The following is a 20,326-nucleotide window of genomic DNA, read 5'->3' on the forward strand; positions in this document are numbered from 1 at the left end:
AATAGTATTCTCATGATGAATGTCTATATATTCATATCCTTGTCCTTATCATTGTACCATATATATATATATATATACATATATATATATATATATACAGTATACAAAGTGTATGGATCAATGTAAATATTATTTAGTCACAAGCTTTGTTGTTGGTTTAAAATGATAACCCACAGACAGACTTAACCCCTTTCAACCTCATTATAGGCCCCATAAGCTAATGGATTGCATTTTGCTACTTTTGTGCAGCACTGTCATACGACAAAGTATAAAATAGGGCATCAGAAATAAACATTAAAAGATGAAATAGGTGGACAGAGGTTTTCTGCCCTGCAGCGATAATATTCACATACTGTACTGTAAGTCCTTGTCATTGTACCATGTTATGCATGTGCTTGTCCTCCTGTGCTGCGTTTTGTCCAGGACGTATGGTTGGCTTCAAGGAGGATGAGTATCTGCTCCGCCAGGCACTGCTCACCTCGGACCACCTGGACACGCCCATGGTGAGGACGGGCCCGCCCAAAGGCACCGACGTGGTTCGCTGGAAGGTCACTGACAATGTCCACCGAGGACCCAATCATCCGCAGGCACAGGTCCAGCCCAAACCCAAAGAGACCAGTGAGTGTTGTGTGTGTGTTAGAACAGTGTTTTTCAAATGGGGGGGGGGGGGGGAGATCTGTAGGCTACTCTTAGGGCTTTTCCAGAGGTGTTATAGAGAAGTGGTTCCCAAACGTTTTAGCTCGAGACCCAAAAGGGAAATTTGTAGATGTGCTATTTATGGAATTTCTTTGAAAATCTTTAATAAAAACGAAAATTCAGGAAATTACCCATAAAAATGGGTTTCTGACCCACTGTTTGGGAAACACTGCTATAGGGGGTACGTGAGAGAAAGTGGAAAATGAACATTTAAAATTATGTTTATTGATAAAACATTTAAAAACGTGTCTTTCTCTCACACATTGTTTTCTTTCCCCTCTCTTCCTTCCATCTGTAGTCCAGTTTCCTGTTTCGCTTCGTCTGAACAGGCAGTTCGCAGACAACTTGACCCACCCCGAATCTAGAGATACTGAACAACTCCGTAAGGAAGTGGCTGATAATGTAAGTGTGTGTGTGTGTGTGTGTGTGTGTGTGTGTGTGTGTGTGTGTGTGTGTGTGTGTGTGTGTGTGTGTGTGTGTGTGTGTGTGTGTGTGTGTGTGTGTGTGTACAGTAAAATCCTCTATGAATAGAGAATGTTAATATGATTCAGTGAAAGAGTAGGGTGACCACTTCCAACCACTGCAGATAGTGTACATCTGCAGTGGTTGGATGGTGTCTCCCTACTTAAACACTGGTGTCTGGGAGGACATCTACTGTTTGACAAGTGACATTGCCTGAATCTCAATGGGCAATATTTACGATCACCAAGTGGAGGTTCCCTCTTAGCTCAGTGGTAAAAAGTTTGTCTCCTGTGTGGGGGACTTAGTACTCGAATCCCAGGAAGGGACATAAATGTCACAGCTTGCAGCTTTAATATAAATCTGAGAGTGTACAAATGTTACAAAATGAGTTACAAAATGGATAAATGAACACTGAGGTATATACTGAGGTGTATAGGAGGGAAGGAGATAGACATGTTGCGTTGTTTCATATGCAGCAGTGGCTCAGGAGGTAGATCGGCCGTCTTGGAATGCAATGGTTCCAGGTTTGATTCCCGGCTCCTTATGGCTGTGTGTCCTTGAGCAAGACACTGTACCCCTAACTGCAGCAGATTGGTGCCTTGCATGGTTTCCTCCGCCATCGGTGTGTGAATGGGTGAATGTGAAGTACATTGTAAAGCGCTTTGGATTAAAGCGCTATATAAATTCAGTCCATTTACCATATGATAACGTCAGCATTGGTTTGCTGTGTTTGTTTTCTTCTACGCAGCTGAATGAGGTGTACAAGCAAATCCCTGGGGCTCAGAAGGTTCAGAAGACCTCGTTTAGGTGAGCTGTAGCCTGTGTGCAGCGTTACAGCAATGACCGCAGAAATGTGCTTCACTGCATCAATGCATGTAAACCAGCTACTGTTTTCCACTCCTGAAAATGTATTTTATTATTTTTTACAGAACGCAAAGGAATGCTGGGAAAAGGTAACATTTTGATTATATAAAACCTTCTTAACCACTTAAGCCCTATATACTTTGTTGAACAACAACTTGTGAAAATAGACGATCTACAAGCTCACAACATGTTATGATGTGACGCTTTGGATCCTTGTAGATCTGCTATTTTTAAATGAAATATAAAATATTTTAAAATGTAGGACGTTTTTGAAAAGGTTTTTACACTTAAGTACATTTCCCAAAAGGAAATTCATGTACAGAAGCAGAGTCTGCAGAGATAAAACATTTCCCCACTAGTGATAAAAATGCATGACTATATCAAACAGATGACAGGACAAAAAGATTTGGTGACTTTGTATTACAAATGATTTGAACATTACTGTGTGTTTTCTGTTTCTGGTAATGTTATTCTCTTGTTTAGTTTGTTGAATGTCGTAGTGCGGGGAAACTTGTATCTGTGTGTGTGTGTGGCGCGTAACAGTACATTTACCTGGGACAGGCATGACATTGTGGCCTGTGATATTGCAGGTGTGGTTCTATTGTAGATTAGATGTATTGTTCTGTTGTAGGCTAGAGTTGCATGGAGCTTGACTACTGCTGCCATTGTGCTGGAGGTTCATGCAGGTTCATTTTTGTGTAATTATTACATAACAGTGTGATGTGGAGATTCTCAACCTTTTTAATGTCAAGGACCCCCAGTTTGATAGGCATTAGGCCACGGACCCCCATTCAGTACGATTTGGATCTCTGGGACCCCAATCTATATAAGCTTTGTTAATTTAATTCTGAGAGTGTACAAATGGAACCAAAGTGACCCTTTTTCTTAGAGTTAAAGAGGGTCCATAAAGGGTCCATTTGGAACCCCCTCAAGGACCCCTGTGGGTCTCCGGACCGCACGTTAAGAACCAGTGGGTTAATACGTTCAGAGATCTCTAACGCTTGTCTTGATGTACTCTGCAGACATAACCATACCATCGTGGACACTGTCCTGTCTGCTCCACGTGCCAACTACCCTGACATTGTCAAACTCACGGAGAAGAACGTCCAATCCGGAAACTTCCATAACCTCAAAGTGGTGCCTGGTTACTACACTGTGGCCACAGACAGAGGTGTGTGTGTGTGTGTCTGTCTGTCTGTCTGTCTGTCTGTCTGTCTGTCTGTCTGTCTGTATGTACAGTAAGTAGTCCTTTATAACTTATGTTAGCCTGTCTCTTTGTCCTGTGCAGAGGCCACAGGCGCGGTAGAGTTTCAGGAAGGGGTGGAGTCAGTCGACGTCCATGTGCCGCTCTTTGTCAAGGACGAGGATGACGATAAAAAGCATCTGCAGGTGGAGGCTCTGGACGTGCCTCAGGGCATCGCCGGGATCGCAAAACGTTTCGTCAAAATCATCATCATCAAAGACCATGGTGAGAAATTTCTGGCTACGACGACTTAGAAAACAGATCCCACTGTGTTCTGTATTTAAAACACATATTCAAGTATTTTCTTGGTGTAAAAACACACGGGAGAGATCAGATCAACGATTCCTATCTCTCTCGTAAGTAATTGCAGCCATTGCGTGGTTTGGTCTCATGGATTCTTTGTCCTCCTCATCTCCTCCCCAGCCAAGAGTGTGTTTTCATTCCTGCAGCCGGCCTACACCTACAGCAGGCAGGATGGAATGGCCAACATCCCTGTCAGCAGAGAAATCATAGAGGACGGACGCTCACAGGTCACCTACCGCACGCGTGACCTTACAGCCAAGGACAAGAAGGTGAGAGATGAATTGTAACATATTGGAGCCACGGAAATTTGGAGTGCAGGTCTGCCCTTCAGTTATAGAACTCACCTCTAATCCTAAACTCTGCTTCCATGCTATAGGACTATGTCACCGTGGAAGGGGACCTGAATTATGGCCCCGGTGAGACCCAGAAGACAGTGCCCGTTCGTCTGCTGGAACTTGGGGAGAAAGATGGTCTCCTGGATGACAAACAGGTCAAGCAGTTTGTCATGGACCTCAGTAACCCCCGGCAAGAGGCCAAGCTGGGCCGCTACCCCAGAACCACTATCACCATCACAGACCAGCCAGGTTAGAAGCTGCCACATGTGGGAACGCCAATGAGCGACCAACATTTCCTAAGCAACTACACAGCAGATTACTGTTATTATTATTTTTAAATCATGTTGCTATATATCGTTGTTGTCGGGTGGACCTTGTATGTCCAAAACCGTTCTTTTTTTATTATTATTTTTAAAACGGTTTTAAATAGTGAAAATAGCCGTCTAGAAGTAGATCTGCGATTTTCACATAGGGCTTTAATTTACAAAAAAACATACAAATTTGAAACATGGAGATACAAGGTTTCTGCCCGAATAGTAACGATATAATAGTAACAACTAAAATGACACAGATGCTTTACCGGATTGAAAGGTATAACAACTTATAGGCTTTCCAGGTCTAGATGGGTTAATCTACGTATTGACACTCTTAGAATAACACTCAGAGTGCCTTGAGTCAGGCACTGATGCTTTGAAAATTCAGAAATGTTCTCTTTCTTTCGCCATCATCGTATTTCTCTCTCTCTAGAACCAAGTGTGATGATGTTCAAGAATCCCACTCAGAACTTCACCACGTCCGACCTGGCCTACACGATCCCTGTGGTCCGCACACGGAACCAGGACAGCCCTGCCACCATCCGGTGGCGCACCAAGAAGGCCCAGCGCTTTGAGCTTTCCGGTCCTCTCAAGTTTGCTCCCGGCGAATCCGAGAAGAACATCATGATCGATCCACACGCCTCCCCTGGACAAGTTGGGGTAGAGACCTTCCAGGTTGAGTTGTTTGATCCAAGCAGCAACGCTTCCATAGGGGAGAGGAAGACCACCCTGGTCAATGTCCTTGAGGGAGGTAAGACAGCTGGTACAGGACCAATGCCTGAGTTATACTTTATTGCATGCGGTTGTTGTTACACAGCAAATTGCCGATCAACAAGCTCGCAATGCATCGCGCTGCGACGCTGTAAGCTTGTAGATCTCCTATTTTCAGTGTATGACAACCAGTGTGCAACTAATTATAAATCAAATATATAATTACATACTAAAAGTCATTACATACTATGTGCAATTAATTCACCCAAAGCTATATTTTCCCGAACTGTTGTTTGTGTCATACAGTACAGCCACACAGAACACGGATATTTCGCCGATAAAGCAATGACATTTTTCTTCTTTTTTTAAGTCATTTAAAAGATTGCAGAACCTGCCTGAATAACTGAGTTAATGTTGGTTAAACATTGTGCTGTTAATAAGTATTGGACAAATCAATGCTTAAAATGCATGTGCTTAAAATGCATTAAAATTAAGCAATAGTGTAACTTTGAGAAATAACTGTGCAATAACATTGGTGGGTTGTTTTTTGTACCTCAAGCCAGTTTCAAGCCTTTGCAAGTGGACTTTAGTTTAAATGTATGGAATGGCTTCCTCGAAAACCAAACAAACCATATTATGCTTTAGAAAATGGCCTGCAGTAATGATGAGTCATAGTCGTCAATGACAGTGAGTCATAGTCAATGATGACAGTGACAAGACATTTTGTGTTCCTAGCCTATGAACATTTTGTGGCTCCCTTAAATTGAACTAGCTATCTTATAGAGAAAGTAAATATTAACTGTATAACATGAGGAATGTGCAGTAAGTGGATAATACTGTGGATTAGGCCTACTGTATATGAAGCAATTCATTCATTCGGTTTCAACAGTGACAGGAAAGCAAGACATTCATATGTTGCCTCTCATTGCAGACCAAAGACATAAATATTTCTGACAGCTGGTGGCTGTTGAGGGATTAATGAGGTTAGGTTATAACCTCATTATCCCATTTTACCCATCAACAACGAACAGCTAATAAGGAAAAAATAAGATACAGTAAATAAGGCAGCGAGATACTTTCATAAAGATGTGGTCTGAGTGCTGTTATTTGCACTCAAACAAACCATAACCATAACCATAACCATGCTATAAAAAAACGTTTGGCAGTTATGGCACGTATAGCTTGAGGCAGAGGTGTGCAACCATGTCCTGAAGATCCTGACAGATCTGATTTATGTTATGGTGATATTATTCCAATTATAATACGATGTAAAACAATGGTGGCTTTCACTGTCTGGCACTGGGTGATCTCGCCATCTTGATAACAACTAAGTCATGGGTTTTCAACTAATTATGAACCAGGGACCACCACCCTGACTGAGAATCAACCTGGGGACCACTGTTGTGTTGGGAGGGGGATATGGGCGTGGTGTGGGGGAAAAAGCTTGAAATTAAATAATGACTGTTAAGGCCTTCATTTAATTTGTTAATTCGAGGTGAATTAAATTAAAGCCCTTAACAGTCATTATTTAACTGAAAAGATTGAGAACCACTGATCCATTCCTTTCCCATGGTTGCCCCTATTCTGTTCTCTTAACCTTCCATATTAAACTCATGTTAACTGATTCATTGCAACATATATGAGCAAGCACGTGCAATTGATATGGGCACAAATGTGCCCATATCAATTCACTTCCACAGATATTTCCACAGAAATTCTAACTCCCATTTCTGTGGAAGTTCTTGAAATCCGACTTCCAAGTAACTGACAACATTTATGCGTCATCATACATCATACTGTTTCTCAACTAGTGGTCGATAAAATAAAATATAATAAAAATGTTCACTTTCCTACATTACTAAATGCATGGTCAGGGACCACATGCAATACCTTCACGGACCACCAGTGGTCCACAGACCACCAGTTGAAAACCCATGAACTAAGTGATCATCATGTGCCCAAAATGGTTCCTCACTCCTGCAACTGAGCCGAGGCGTGGTAAGTGGGCTAAACATACCAGTCCACTGGTATGGGCCGTATACAGTATGTGTACATACTGTATATTCGCACATGACATGTATGCTTTACACACACCTGAGTTGTTTAGCACAGGTGTTTGATTTATGGACTTTAAAGGACTGTCTGTACCTGTGGTCTGGCATGTTTATCTCATTGACTGTGACTCATGATACTGTGGATTATTTGATTTCAGGAAGCCATTGGATTATATTTGTTTAGTGCAGTATGAAAATGTTCTTGCAGAGCCTTGAAACTTGCTTGAGATGTGTAATCCAACTTGCTAAATATAATTGTGTGGTTATTTGTTGTCAACTTTGATTTCAAGTTAATTTACTACAAGTTTACAGGTGTAATAAGTGCGTCACATTTTCTTTTGTACAAGCTTCCAACGTTTGCAATTTCAAAAACAGTCAGAAGAAAAGAGAATAGAGAAAGAACACAAACGTCAGATAGGCTATACATAAGGTGCATGGTCAAAATGGAAATAAATGAGGCGTTATATCACAGTTCTTGTGATAGTAGATTTAGCAGCAGATATAAAAGTGTATTCAAGGTCAAATGTAAATAAAGTGACAAAGTGTACCGTACTGTATGTAACGGCCTATGTCGCCAAGAGTCTTAAGACTGACTTGGGCTCACGGCTTGTTCAACAGCCTGAAGGTTAACAGGTGGAAACTGCTCCATAACTTTATTTTCTATTCATCTTTTCTGACAACTTTATACTCTATTAGTATAATACACTCTGAATACTAGTCATTTCTTCACTCAGTCTTTCTCTTTTCCCGCCATACAGCAATTTCTCCAGGGGTGATGTCACAGCAGAAAATGAACATGGGCTTCATGAATCAGAAAAGCACCTCCCCTGGTGGTCGGTTATTCTCTCCAGCGAACGCCAAGGCCACAGCCACAGGCCCCAGGAACATTCGCCTGAACTGGGACCCACCATCAGGAAATCCCATGGGATACAAGGTGAGTGTCAACGTTGGCAGACAGCGATAATGTGAACGTGTGTGTGTGTGTGTGTGTGTGTGTGTGTGTGTGTGTGTGTGTGTGTGTGTGTGTGTGTGTGTGTGTGTGTGTGTGTGTGTGTGTGTGTGCGTGCGTGCGTGCGTGCGTGCGTGCGTGCGTGCGTGCGTGCGTGTCAAAGTCAAATCAGTCCTGTTGGAAACTTTTTCTATGTAGGTCATGTCTTTAAGGCCTTACAAACATGTTTCTAACATGACCTACATAGAAGGTGATACCGATCAGATTCAAATATATTGCATAATATGTGCATAAGTGACAGTGCTAATGACCGTCATACTAACTACACCTGTCACCTGTTTCCTTGTCCTCTCTAGGTGAAGTATTGGATCTATGGAGACGCAGAGAAAGATGCCCAGGTTGTAGATGTGAAAACCCCCCAGGCTGAGCTGACCAACCTGTACCCATATTGTGACTATGAGATGCGTGTGTGTGCTTACAATGCCCTGGGAGATGGCAACTACACAGATATGATCCCCTGTCAAACTCTGGAAGATGGTAATAATTATAGATTCTGCTCCCTACAGTTGAAATTTAGCTCTTTTTTTTTTTTACTAAGGATGCAACTATAGATTATTTTGTTCTAGTATTCAAATATCCAAGCCAATCTAAAGCTGTGAGAAAGAAAAAAAAGATTGATAATTTTTCATAATTGATTAAATTGATTAGTTCGATAAACTGTTGCACCCCCTAAATGATATGGGTAATTGATATGAGCTTAACACATATCACTGGTCTTCCTCTCAACCATGTCTCGTTCCCTCATGTAGCGCCTGGTGAGCCGGGTCGTCTGGCCTTCAACGTCATCAGCCCAACCGTCACTCAAGTCAGCTGGGCGGAGCCTGCAGAGACCAATGGCGTTATCACAGCCTATGAGGTCCTCTACACGCCCATTGATGAAGAAATGAGTGAGTAGACAATGACCACACATTTGCCCAGTTTGACACTTTGCCCCAGTTTGACACTTTATACCGTGTGACAGCGAAGGGGTCAGCTATAGAAGTTAGAACAGCTTTGTCAGTGTATCTCCCCCGTATGCATGTATATATGTAGGTCCCCGCACATTTTGCCCAAATATTCTAGTCCTCCTTGCCAGGTCCAATTAAGAGGATTTAATGAAAGGAGAGACTTAATAGAGTCCAAAACTGTCATATGTTGCAGTCTTTCCTTCTATCATTATGTAGGATCTTCTCAAAAGTACAATACGAAGATATACAGTAAATTCACTTATTGTCTCCGCCAGGCCGAAGGCATGGTGGAGAGTATGTTTTCACTTTGTCCGTCCGTGTGTGTGTCCGTCCAGCTCCATACATGGGCACATGGTCTGTGAACACCTAATATTGGTCAAGCTTCACATGACATCACAATATGTAATATAAATAGGTAAGACAGAATTAATCAGGAACAGTTTTACCACCTCGCCTGGCGGAGACCTGTGCTCCGAGGAGCACATTTTCTAGTTACCAATGTTTTTGTGAAGCAGTTTTTAAGAATGTTATTCCCCCCCCAGCTGCAATGGCAAGTAACACAGAATATTTATTACGGTGACTGACATTAAGAATCCTTCAGTTTGACACTCACATTTTCGTCATCTGTCTTTCCGCTTGCTCAGGACCAGTGGGAGCCGCTAAGAAGGTGAATCTCGACAGCCCTAAGAAACGCATGCTGCTCATTGAGAACCTGCAGAGTAAACAGACGTACCAGTACAAGGTCCGAGCCAAGAACAACGTGGGCTGGGGCCCGTTCAAAGATGCCATCCTCAACCTTGCTGCTCAGCCTGCCCGGCCGCTCTCTAGTAAGTGACGGACGACAAGCATGTCCCCAATACAGCTTCGGCTCATATGAAAACAGAGCATCTTCCCCCAAATAGTAATTATGAATTGAATTGAGTTATGTACCCTTTACACAATTAGCAATGGTCTTACAAAAAAAGACACATTTCCTATAAAAGACATACAGTATGCATCCCATACCCAGCTAACACGGTTTCAGGTCCCATTATTTATTTTCTGCCCCCAACCCTTTCTCTCTTAACCACTTTAAACATGGCATCCCTATTTTGGGCAGATCATTGTAGACGAACAATGTGGGGGTCCCTGGAACAAAATATTTTGACCAAATACATAGAAAATTGACCTATTTCGGCCAAATACAATTTTGGGGGTCCTTGACATGAAAAAGTTTGAGCACCACTGATAATATAGGAACATGCGTTTTTCACAAAAAAAAAGGATTTAGAAGACATTTGTAGAGTCGGCCTCATGTCTTAATAGGTTACTACAGTGAATTATTTAATTGACTTCTTTCTCCTGTCTTTCTTCTGCAGTTCCCATTATCCCAGACATTCCGATAGTGGATGCAGAGGCAGGCGATGAGTACGACAGCTACCTGATGTACAGCAGCGAAGTGCTGAAATCTCCAACTGGCTCGAAGACGCCCAGTGTCGCTGGTGATGGTGGGTAATCTGCAAGAGCAAATCTATTGACCTCTCTTTTGAGCAGCCCTGCTAAGTCACGTGACTCTGACTTGACTAGTCGGAATTGTTTTATTTGTTCTTGCCGCCCCCTGGAGGGCGAGACATTACTGTCAAATTGCATCTAATTACATCACATCTGTTCTGTTCCAAAGGGTTTTATAATGTTTTTGAGGTAAAGGTGGAAAAGGTTGCAGTGAAGAGTTAGATGCTGTAGCCATTTAGGGTGTATAATTCAGTTGTATAAGGAAAACCACAGTAAACCAACTGGGAAACTGGGAGGCATTAGGCGACTTTTCCTCCTCCTTTCTCCTGTCACTTTCTTTTTCACCTTTTATCTTTTCATTTTTTGGTCTCCCTGAGATGCTGATAAAAATGCTGACATTTGTTTTTCTTCTTTTGAGTGACAATAAGGAACGCTCCCATTCTCTGGTCCTTGTTTTTTAGTCTTCTTCATCACTCTTCATCACTACCATCTGTCTGACATTTTTTACTGCAGGCAACACCCCAGCCAGGCTGCAACAAAATGTGCTTCCAATGCATTTCCAGATAATATGCAATAATAGGGCTTTATGACCACAAAACCTCACAGCCCTCCCTCAGTTACTCCTTCAATCTCCTGCTTTCTGCACACGCTCATGAGTCAGGGAAGTCCTTTGGTCTCGATTACACGATTGATTGATTTTAGATAGTATGATCGATGTCATGCATCACAAAAAACACATTACATTGCAGATTTCATACTTCTAAGGTTTGTGAGTCCTCTCCCGGTAACCATACGTCTCACATCAATCCTGTTTGAGATGGATGGAAACTGATACTAGTTTGGTAAGCAGTGTCAGTGTGTCATAGCTTCAGTTTAACAACTTAAACCAGAGTCTCCCAGGGGTGTATACTAGACCCCCCACTATTCCCTCTACACCTCGCCAGTGTGGTTAAAGTCTTTGATTTGAAAATATCCTGACTGCTGCCAAACCATCTTGCTTGTAGATTCCGGTAGTTTATTTGCAACCAAATGTTCGCCCCCAGAATATAGGGTTCAAGTGGTTAAATCTCTGCTTTGAAAATATCTTAACTGCTTCCAAACCATCCATCCATCCATCCATCCCACCCACATACCTATCCTCCCCCTAACAATAAGGTCTGAAACATGTCAAGTTGGTGGGGTCCAACCTGGATCTCCGCAAGGTTTCCTGGAAAAAGAAGGTGGACGTCATCCCCCATCACCGGCACAGCACTGACACAGAGGCCAGCTCCGACGAGGCCCCCCCCAACGCACACACGCCCCAGCCAGGTGAAGACCTCCCCGATAAGACCACCAGGCAGGACAAGCATGCCACATGCTACTGTGCACGGCGATTCAGACGCCCAGAGCAAGGCGGCTCCTGTTTCTCTCTCTGCCTTCGTAATTGTCCTTCGATTGTGGGAATCGCCGTCAAATGGCTAATCATTCAATGGCGAGCTTCATTCCTTGTTCGCCTTTCCCCTATACTGTACTGTAGCTGGTGCCTATCCCATCTATCCCTGAGGACAAGGGGCGTCCTTGGCATCAACTGCCCCACCTCCAGTTGATGAGCATGGGCAGGCTTTCGGGTGCCTGTCTCTGTCCCTCCTCTCTCCATCACACTGGGGAGGCAGTGATCTGGAGGCAGCTTGCAGGGTGCAAAGTCTGTATTACTCTGTGGCTGTTGGAATATTGGAGTTGTCCTCATCTCTGCAGTGCAGTGTCACTGATGGCGCTTTTTCTTGTGAATTGTTTTGGAGCTGATTGCTTGATTTAACCCACTTAAACCATAGCGTACCTGTTCTGGAAATGTCATAATGGGCAAATATATTGTGAAAATAGACGATTTACGAGCTCAACAACGCGTTGTTACGCATTGTGAGCATGTAGATCGGCTATTTTCGGCAACGAGGTCAATGAAGTGTATATGGTTTAAGTGGTTAAATCCTAAAAGGGTTCCTGAATTCTGTCTACTCACAGTTCTCTTCCTTTACAGATCAATTCATGAACGGGAAGTGGGACCAGGGTTTCCTTTTCGCGGGCGGTTCACGCAACATGTCGGCGTCGTCGTCTCCCATGTCCACCCTGAGCTCCAACTACAGAGGAGGTTCTATGAGCACCATGGAGAACACCACCACCTACATGTCGGGACGCGGTAAGATGGTGGACAGAGATTGGCTTTGGCTGTAAATCCAGGATCAGCAGCAAAGGTTAAATGATAATAGCTTAAAGGATGATGTCCTTTAACTATTGCGATTTAACCACTTTCAACCTGGTGTTGCCTATTTATACAAAAAAGTATTGTAAAATAAAAACTAAATAATGAAAAAAAAGCATAACAAATTCAACATTTATACAATTTTTCTACAATACTGAAAATAGCTGATCTACAAGCTCAGCTATTTTCGGCTTAAGCGGTTAACTTTTACACCTATAGAACCATACTCTTTTCTCTTCTTCCCCACCGTAGCCGGGAGCTCACTCAGCCATAGACAGGACATGATGACTGGCGGCGGTATGATGGAGGGCGGGATGTACGGAGGCGGAGTGCAGACCAGGGAAGTCGTGATGAGGAAGCGTTCGGAGAACAGGGGTTACTTAGAGGAAAACATACGAGACTCCATCGTCATGGGAGACTTGGCCAGCAAGTTCCCTGATATGGGTAAGGTTTGAGATCCGTACCTGATCGAAGGCGACCATTTTCATGTGTATATGTAAAGCGCCATTGAAAACGTCTGAAACGCAAGAAAGAAGGCAGTGGTTCTTAAACGTTTTAATTTCAAGGACCCCCATAACTCTGAGAGCGTACAAAATGGAACTAAATGGACCCCTAAGCATTTTGTACGCTCTCAGAGTAACACACCTGTAAGGGTCCATTTGGAACCCCCTCAAGGAACCCTGAGGGTCCCTGCACACCTCTTCTAGAACCATTTACTTTGGAATATTTATGCGAAGACGCCTATGCAAAGTGGTTTTGTAGTAGGCTTGCTGTGCAAGGTGGCATGAGGCCAACAGCTTTGTATGGTATATCTATTTAGCTGGGACAGGGGCTCCTGGGCTGCATCGCAGGCTTTTATCAGTTCAGACCTTGCAGGAGCTATGCTGACTTGCACCCCCCTTTACCCCCCCCCCCTCCTCACCTCCATCCCGCCCCACCCCTCCAAAATCTCTTTCATCCTCTATATCTTTGACTTTCCTTCCATTTCGTGACTCCTCCTGTCACCTTGAATTTCCTCTTCCCTCTCTCCTCCCTTCTGTCTCCACTCTTTCTCTACCGTATTCTGTCCATATTTTATCTTTCTCCCTTCCTCAACCCCCCTCCCCCTCAACCCACTCCCCATCTCCCCCTCTTCTCTCTTGCCTTCTTTTGCTCATTGGCGCTCTCAGGTGGGTTTGGCTACGGCACGACTGAGACTAGTAGCTCTCAGAGCCAGTACGGCTACAGCTTGTCGCAGCAGGGCTCGCGGGCCAGGACCCCGTCTTCGGACGTCAACGACGCCCTGCTGAACCTGGACAGGGTCCTCCAGGGTGAGTGTGCAGCTAACCGTCCGTCCACACAGGCATGTACAGTAGGTGCCATGGACGCCCTTAACCACATAAACCTTAAAGCGATTCTCTTAACTTTTCTAATGGGACCCCCAGTTTGGTATGCGCACAGTGAGCTTGTAGTGAGCTTGCTAGTTTCGGCAAAGAGTGTAGAGCAAAAACAGGAGGGGGCCTAGTATATTGCCCTGGGGGACCCCAGTCAGCTAAGTAGATAGGGTTTAAGTGGTTAAGTGCCACAGCGGCAGCTAACTGCACAGAGTTGGCCTTCGCTGGCTGACGCACAGCGGCAACCATCCATATCCAATATTTCTGTCTGTCTTGCTGCATTTGTATCTGTCTCTCCGATTCTTTCTCTCACCCTTTCTCGTCTTTTTCTGTTATTTCTCCACTCTCTCGTTGAGTTTTGGTCACTGTTCTCTTTCAGCCTTACGAAGGACAGAAGCAGTTACTTTGAGTTTGGTCAAATTTGCGGTTGTTCATTTTTTGTTAGTCATCGTTAGGTCATTTTAGCTGCAAGCCCACTTGCCCTTTGGTTCATTTTTTGAGGGCACAAAGGCCAAATGCCAGGACAGGAAGGCCATCAAATAAAACAAGATTTTAGTCCATTGAAAGAATTAATTGAATTTAGGGGTTAATGATTTAAATTGACTATGTATTCTATCTGCAGTGAAATAAATCAATTCTAGTATTTACAATCTGATCCATGCTCAGCCCCGCACCAATCAAAGTCACTGGATTGGTATAAAGATGGAGACTCAGGGGAGTTCAGAATCTCAACAAAAGACACTGGTGACTACATGACAAGAAAGAAACACTGGTGTCAACATATTGACAAGAAAGAGGCAGAGGAGAAAGTGGTACAGTCAGCTGGGGCAGTGTGGGTGGGAAATTACTGTGGCCTCAGGGCAAGCAAGGCCAAACTGAGGGGCAACAACGCTTCGTCGCCTCTGTGAAATTCCTGCCCTGGTCAAGGGGATGAAGAGCAACCTTTTGCTAAACCAGCAAGTCACCACACCCCTATCTCCCTAAATCCAGTGCTTGGTTTAACCTTGTGAGTGTAAGAAATGGACCTGCTAAAAGAACTCTCCAGATTTTACTATGCGGAACTCGATGTTCTGTGCAGCACAAAAACATATATTTCATCTGTTAATACTCTCATGCAAACATCGCAAAAGACGGTATTCAAAATGACCATTACAGACGTTTTTCTCAATTTCACGCTGTGAGCACTTGCTGAGTGGCCTTTTTCCCCCTCCCTCTTCCTCTTTTCAAAAGATGTACATCTCAGCTCGATATTCAGCCTCTTGTCTTCCTAACCACAGTCCTCTCTACCCCCCTCAGACACAAGGCTAACCTCAGGGGTCCCAGAAACCCCCACCAGGCTGGTGTTCTCTGCCCTGGGTCCCACTGCCCTCAAGGTCAGCTGGCAGGAGCCCCACTGTGAGAAGGACATCCTGGGTTACTGTGTCCAATATCAGCTCCTGAATGGAGGTAACGTGTGATGATCTTTGACTTTCTTTGACTCTTATTCCTTATCCCATACAAGAGGTATGCATGTTGAATGGCAAGAATGTGTTGTTTTTGATCAATACGCGAGGCAGACGCACTCTCACGGGTTCGCACGTGCACACCTCTGTGCATGTGCGTGCGCGTGCTCCTGTTCAAAAGACTGGTGGGACGCCGTGGTACCATGTGCAATGAGCACTGCACCACTGACTACAAGATGCTTGACAGAAAATCACCCCAGGAGGATATTGAACCAATACTGAACACGACATGTCCTCCTCTATCCCTTCTAGGGGAGGTGAAACGTATCAATGTGGCCAGCCCAGCAGACAACTCTGTGATTGTCCAGGATCTGCTGCCCAACCATTCCTACTTGTTCAAGGTCAAGGGTCAGAGCCAGGAGGGCTGGGGCCCAGAGAGAGAGGGAGTCATTACCATTGAGTCTGCCGTGGACCCCAACAGCCCACTCAGCCCCATGCCAGGTATACTCACACTGTTGTTGTGTATTTCTCATACTTTTCTGTCATTCTTATATTGGTTTACCCTTTACCAATAGATATTATAGTAGCCTTCATTTTGAGATTTCTCTCTTTACATTTTTTTTAAATTTGTGTTTTACATCATTTAAAAGACACAAGGAAATTAGATAAACAATAAAAATCCTGATTATACATAGTGTGGGGATAGGTAAGAAACCCTGAGGGCTTATTCAAGGCATAAATAAGATATACATAGCAATGTTATATATTTTAAATGTTACAAAAAAGATTACATTACATCAAAAGAACATAAGAGAAGAAGAGTGTGGCATGTGACTTTTTCGTATTTGCTCTCTTTATTATTATCAGCATATATACTCAAATCTATAAAAAAAATCTGCCGATTTCCATTCTGGTTTTCCTATTGTAGCCTTTTCTTTTTCTTATTTCTGGTTCTTGATTATTGCTAGGTTCTCCATTCACCCTGAGCACCCCCAGTGCTCCAGGACCGCTGGTGTTCACAGCCCTGAGCCCAGAGGCCTTACAGCTGAGCTGGGACAAACCTCGCAAGCCCAACGGGGACATCCTGGGCTACGTGGTCACCTGTGAACAGCTGCATGGTGGAGGTGAGGAGAACATCAACCAACAGTGGTTTACTACCGTCTATAGGGCACTGGTTCTCAAACATTTTCCATGTCAAGGCCCCCCAAATTGATATGTATTTGGTCACAGAAAGATTTTGTGCCAGGGACTCCCATAACATGATGTGTTGTGAGCTTGAAGATTGTCTATTTTCAGATGGCAAAAAAATAAGGAAATAGAAAAAGAAATAGGGCTTAAGTGTTTAAAATGTTCCTAATTTCGCTGGGGACCCCTGGAGGTCCTCAGACCCCACTTTGAGAACCACTGCAGTAGTGCACCGGACGGTATTAAAGATGTAACCCAAAAGACTGGAGCATAATCACCTATTAAATACTTCTATTTTTCCACCGGAATGTTCACACTTTTGTGTTCTCACATGAAAACTAAAGACTTCATGTGAGTATGATAGTAGGGAAGCATTAAATGACCATACTTTCCTGTGTTTGACCCCTAGGAGACGTGCGTTCCTTCCAGGTGAGCGGGGACAGCGCTGAGACCAGTCTGACGGTACCGGACCTGAGTGAGAACGTGCCCTACAAGTTCAAAGTCCAGGCCAGAACCACGCAGGGCTTTGGACCTGAGAGGGAGGGAATCATTACCATAGAGTCTCAGGATGGCGGTAAGGAGAAAAAAGTGTATATTGCCAATAACTATAACTACTGTAGGTTCATTTTTGCCACTAACAATATGTGTTGTACCATATGAGAGAAAATATGCTTTTGGCAATTTGTTGGCCCATGAATTAATTTTTTATAGTTTTATGGGAATGTAAAAATACTTGGTATTATGACACTTTCTATAGTAAATTTCCTGTACTCAAATCACATGGCGGTATGCTAACTTCTCTGTTTTCATTCCGTCCACTGCGTAGGCGCTGTTTCTCAGTATAGCAGTAGTCAGTCATCAATGGCGAGGAGAGACGTTTTCCACCTGCCCACAGAGGTCACCACACGCACAAATGTCTCCCACACTATGTTCAATGACCCCTATTTCTCAGGTACAGTAATCCACATTATGTCGGCGCTGTCAGGCAGAAACCAGCTATCTCCATTTTTCAACAGTTTTTTTGTTCGTTTTTTTGCTATTGAGCTATTTGCTATTGAACACCCTTTACGTCTGTGTGTGGGTTTTACAAATATTGAACCAAAGAAAAGTATTAAAAAGCACTTCTGACCTCCTAACTCCATTGGATCCTCAAACTGTCGGTCAGACCACCTAACTCCAACTTTGGAGACAGCAGTTTTTTCCATCATTGATTAGAATTACGAAGTTAACCACATGAATCCTAATGGCCCTATTCTGGACTTGTTTGATGAAAATAGCCGATCTGCAAGCTCACAACGCGTCGACACGTTGTGAGCTTGTAGATCTGCTATTTTCACTATATTTGAAATAGGGCTTAAGTGGATAATTCATAATGTACCTTTTCCATTCCTAGAAATGTAGTGAAGTGATAGTCCTAAGTATCCAGAAATACAATAAGAAATATTCAAATAAAGTACAGATACTCAAAAAATGGATTTAAGTACAGCACTCAAGTAAATGTACTCGCTTTCCACCAATGCAAGCAACACGCAATAACACTGTCCTCTTTCCCTGTAGGAGATGGAATGATGATGACTACGCAGCACACAGGAGGAGATGGAATGATGATGACTACGCAGCACACAGGAGGAGATGGAATGATGTATACGCAGCACACAGGAGGAGATGGAATGATGTATACGCAGCACACAGGAGGAGATGGAATGATGTATACGCAGCACACAGGAGGAGATGGAATGATGATGACTACACAGCATACAGAGACCAGTGGCATGGTGACGCGCCACATCACCAAAGAGGTGGTTCAGAGGAGTGTGGTGGGGGGCACTACTGTCACAAAGAAGGTAGAGAGGTTCTATGAAGCCTAAAAGGTCAAATATTATTAAACTATTATCTAAGACATATATATATGGCATCAAACAATCCACCAGGGCGAGGAATACATTTGCAAGAGTCTCTGCGTAGAAGAAATATACAAGCTTTAATAAGTCTGCGAGTGAGATTCTGCAAGGGAAAAGAGTTCCGCATCACGTGTGAGAAACACAGAGAGAAGGCTGCTTGACTCTCATGTCTGTTACAAATTGCAGCTGCTGCCCGGGGGCTGAGGCTTAACCTGAGGCTTGTTTCAACATTTGCATTCCTCTCTTTTTTTATGGGAATACTGTTTGCTGCTCCTTTTAAACTGCATAAGGATATCCATTCGCTACCGAAAATCTAAAGTTTGTATTATACATCGCTCCCTCTGTTGGTTACTATGTGGTAAAACATCTTGAGCCTCTTAAATCAAGACGGGCTGGTAATCTGTGTTTCAGTAATCCAAAGTGACCTCCTCCCCCCTCATCTGGTATTCTCCACCAGTACATGTGAGGAACAGGTGCACTGCATGCTTTATATCAGTGGTTCTCAAAGCGCGGTCCGGGGACCCCCAGGGGTCCTTAAGGGGCTTCCAGGGGTCCCCAGCAAAATGTGTTAATATTGCATCAGTTTAACCTCTATCTATATACTGTACTCAGACTATTTGAAATGAGCAACACGTCACTATGCGTTGTATAATTTAAAACAAAAATCGTAATATTGAGATATTATATCTCAATATTTTTAAAACATTTAAACAACACAAATCTTGTATGGGGTCCCTGGCACAAAATACTTTCATATGGGGGTCCACGACCAAATACATATACATTTTAGGTCCTTGACATGAAAAGGTTTGAGAACCACTGTTTTATATGAGAAGTTGTGTACCTGTCATCTGGCTTAACCACATGAATCCTACTGTATGTGTCCCTATTTTGTCTTAATTGGAAATTGGAAACAAAATAGCCAACCTGTAAGCTCACAACGCACCTCGTTGTGACATGTTGTGAGCTTGTAGATCAGCTATTTGATCTACAGGAGGAGGAAGATTTGGTGTACAGGAAACAAAGGAGGGGGCCAGGTATATACTCCTGGGAGACCCTGGTCAACGAAGTGTACAGAGTTTAAGTGGTTAAGACCTTTGTGGATGAATTAGATGAGGTGAGGAAAGGGAGTAAGCCACCTCAGACTGCTGAGATGCACCAATTAGCAAGAGAGTTGGACCAAAGAGAATTTATCATATAGATGTGTGTGTAAGAGAGATAGGAAACATTTTGTTCAAGGGCATGCAGAGGTTACGTGCACATTGAGACATACTGTATCTGGCTCCAAACTAATGGTATGTCTGAAAAACATGCCTCAAAGATGATCTAAGTTTGATTTATACAGAAGTTATATATTTTGTTTATATAGGGATTGCTGTTCATAGATTTGTATTATATTGTATGAAAGTGGGATCAAGTATCTATTTAATGTTTAAGATTTTTACCTAAGCAGGCTCAGAATTGAAGCCAGACATGACACTGAAAGTTTGTGCTTGAATTGCTTCATTGTTTTCTTATTTCTTACTGCAATAAAAAAGGCATACATTGAGAATATACACAGATCAGTGAGTAACATCCAATCATTTTAACATTGCATATCACCATGTTTTACGTTACACTTAAAATATGTTATGTTCCACTTCCAAAATGTTGTGTTCATGTTACGTTCCACTTGAACACAAAATGTGTTCCACCCCCAAAAAAATCCGTTCCACTTCCAAAATGTTGTGTTCCACTTAAGATTTGTTGCATTCCACTTC

The 20,326-nt window shown here is 43.2% G+C and overlaps 1 protein-coding gene across 4 annotated transcripts in view; it reads left to right on the top strand.

Moving 5' to 3' along the window:
- Positions 1 to 20,326, top strand: part of itgb4 (integrin, beta 4) — a 33,640-nt gene that overhangs the window by 12,784 nt on the left and 530 nt on the right. Inside the window, exons 20-44 of one of the 4 annotated variants that reach the window (XM_084079522.1) lie at positions 424 to 618; positions 995 to 1,098; positions 1,907 to 1,965; positions 2,088 to 2,111; positions 3,045 to 3,193; positions 3,311 to 3,490; positions 3,689 to 3,837; positions 3,945 to 4,152; positions 4,651 to 4,968; positions 7,741 to 7,916; positions 8,288 to 8,468; positions 8,741 to 8,878; positions 9,583 to 9,765; positions 10,297 to 10,425; positions 11,585 to 11,737; positions 12,444 to 12,602; positions 12,918 to 13,109; positions 13,835 to 13,975; positions 15,335 to 15,484; positions 15,793 to 15,981; positions 16,449 to 16,604; positions 17,075 to 17,239; positions 17,492 to 17,617; positions 18,223 to 18,277; positions 18,344 to 20,326. The exon at positions 18,344 to 20,326 is cut by the window's right edge and continues 530 nt beyond it. In XM_084079522.1, the coding sequence (XP_083935648.1) occupies positions 424 to 618; positions 995 to 1,098; positions 1,907 to 1,965; positions 2,088 to 2,111; positions 3,045 to 3,193; positions 3,311 to 3,490; positions 3,689 to 3,837; positions 3,945 to 4,152; positions 4,651 to 4,968; positions 7,741 to 7,916; positions 8,288 to 8,468; positions 8,741 to 8,878; positions 9,583 to 9,765; positions 10,297 to 10,425; positions 11,585 to 11,737; positions 12,444 to 12,602; positions 12,918 to 13,109; positions 13,835 to 13,975; positions 15,335 to 15,484; positions 15,793 to 15,981; positions 16,449 to 16,604; positions 17,075 to 17,239; positions 17,492 to 17,617; positions 18,223 to 18,277; positions 18,344 to 18,533 (3,869 nt within the window). In that variant the 3' untranslated portion in view covers positions 18,534 to 20,326. Of the gene's footprint in view, positions 1 to 423; positions 619 to 994; positions 1,099 to 1,906; positions 1,966 to 2,087; positions 2,112 to 3,044; positions 3,194 to 3,310; positions 3,491 to 3,688; positions 3,838 to 3,944; positions 4,153 to 4,650; positions 4,969 to 7,740; positions 7,917 to 8,287; positions 8,469 to 8,740; positions 8,879 to 9,582; positions 9,766 to 10,296; positions 10,426 to 11,584; positions 11,738 to 12,443; positions 12,603 to 12,917; positions 13,110 to 13,834; positions 13,976 to 15,334; positions 15,485 to 15,792; positions 15,982 to 16,448; positions 16,605 to 17,074; positions 17,240 to 17,491; positions 17,618 to 18,222 lie in introns of all 4 variants that reach the window. The other 3 variants (XM_084079521.1, XM_084079523.1, XM_084079524.1) reach the window with 3 other exon arrangements.

The sequence above is a fragment of the Gymnoscopelus microlampas genome (assembly GCF_963454915.1).
Source record: "Gymnoscopelus microlampas genome assembly, chromosome: 14".
NCBI classification, from domain to species: domain Eukaryota; kingdom Metazoa; phylum Chordata; class Actinopteri; order Myctophiformes; family Myctophidae; genus Gymnoscopelus; species Gymnoscopelus microlampas.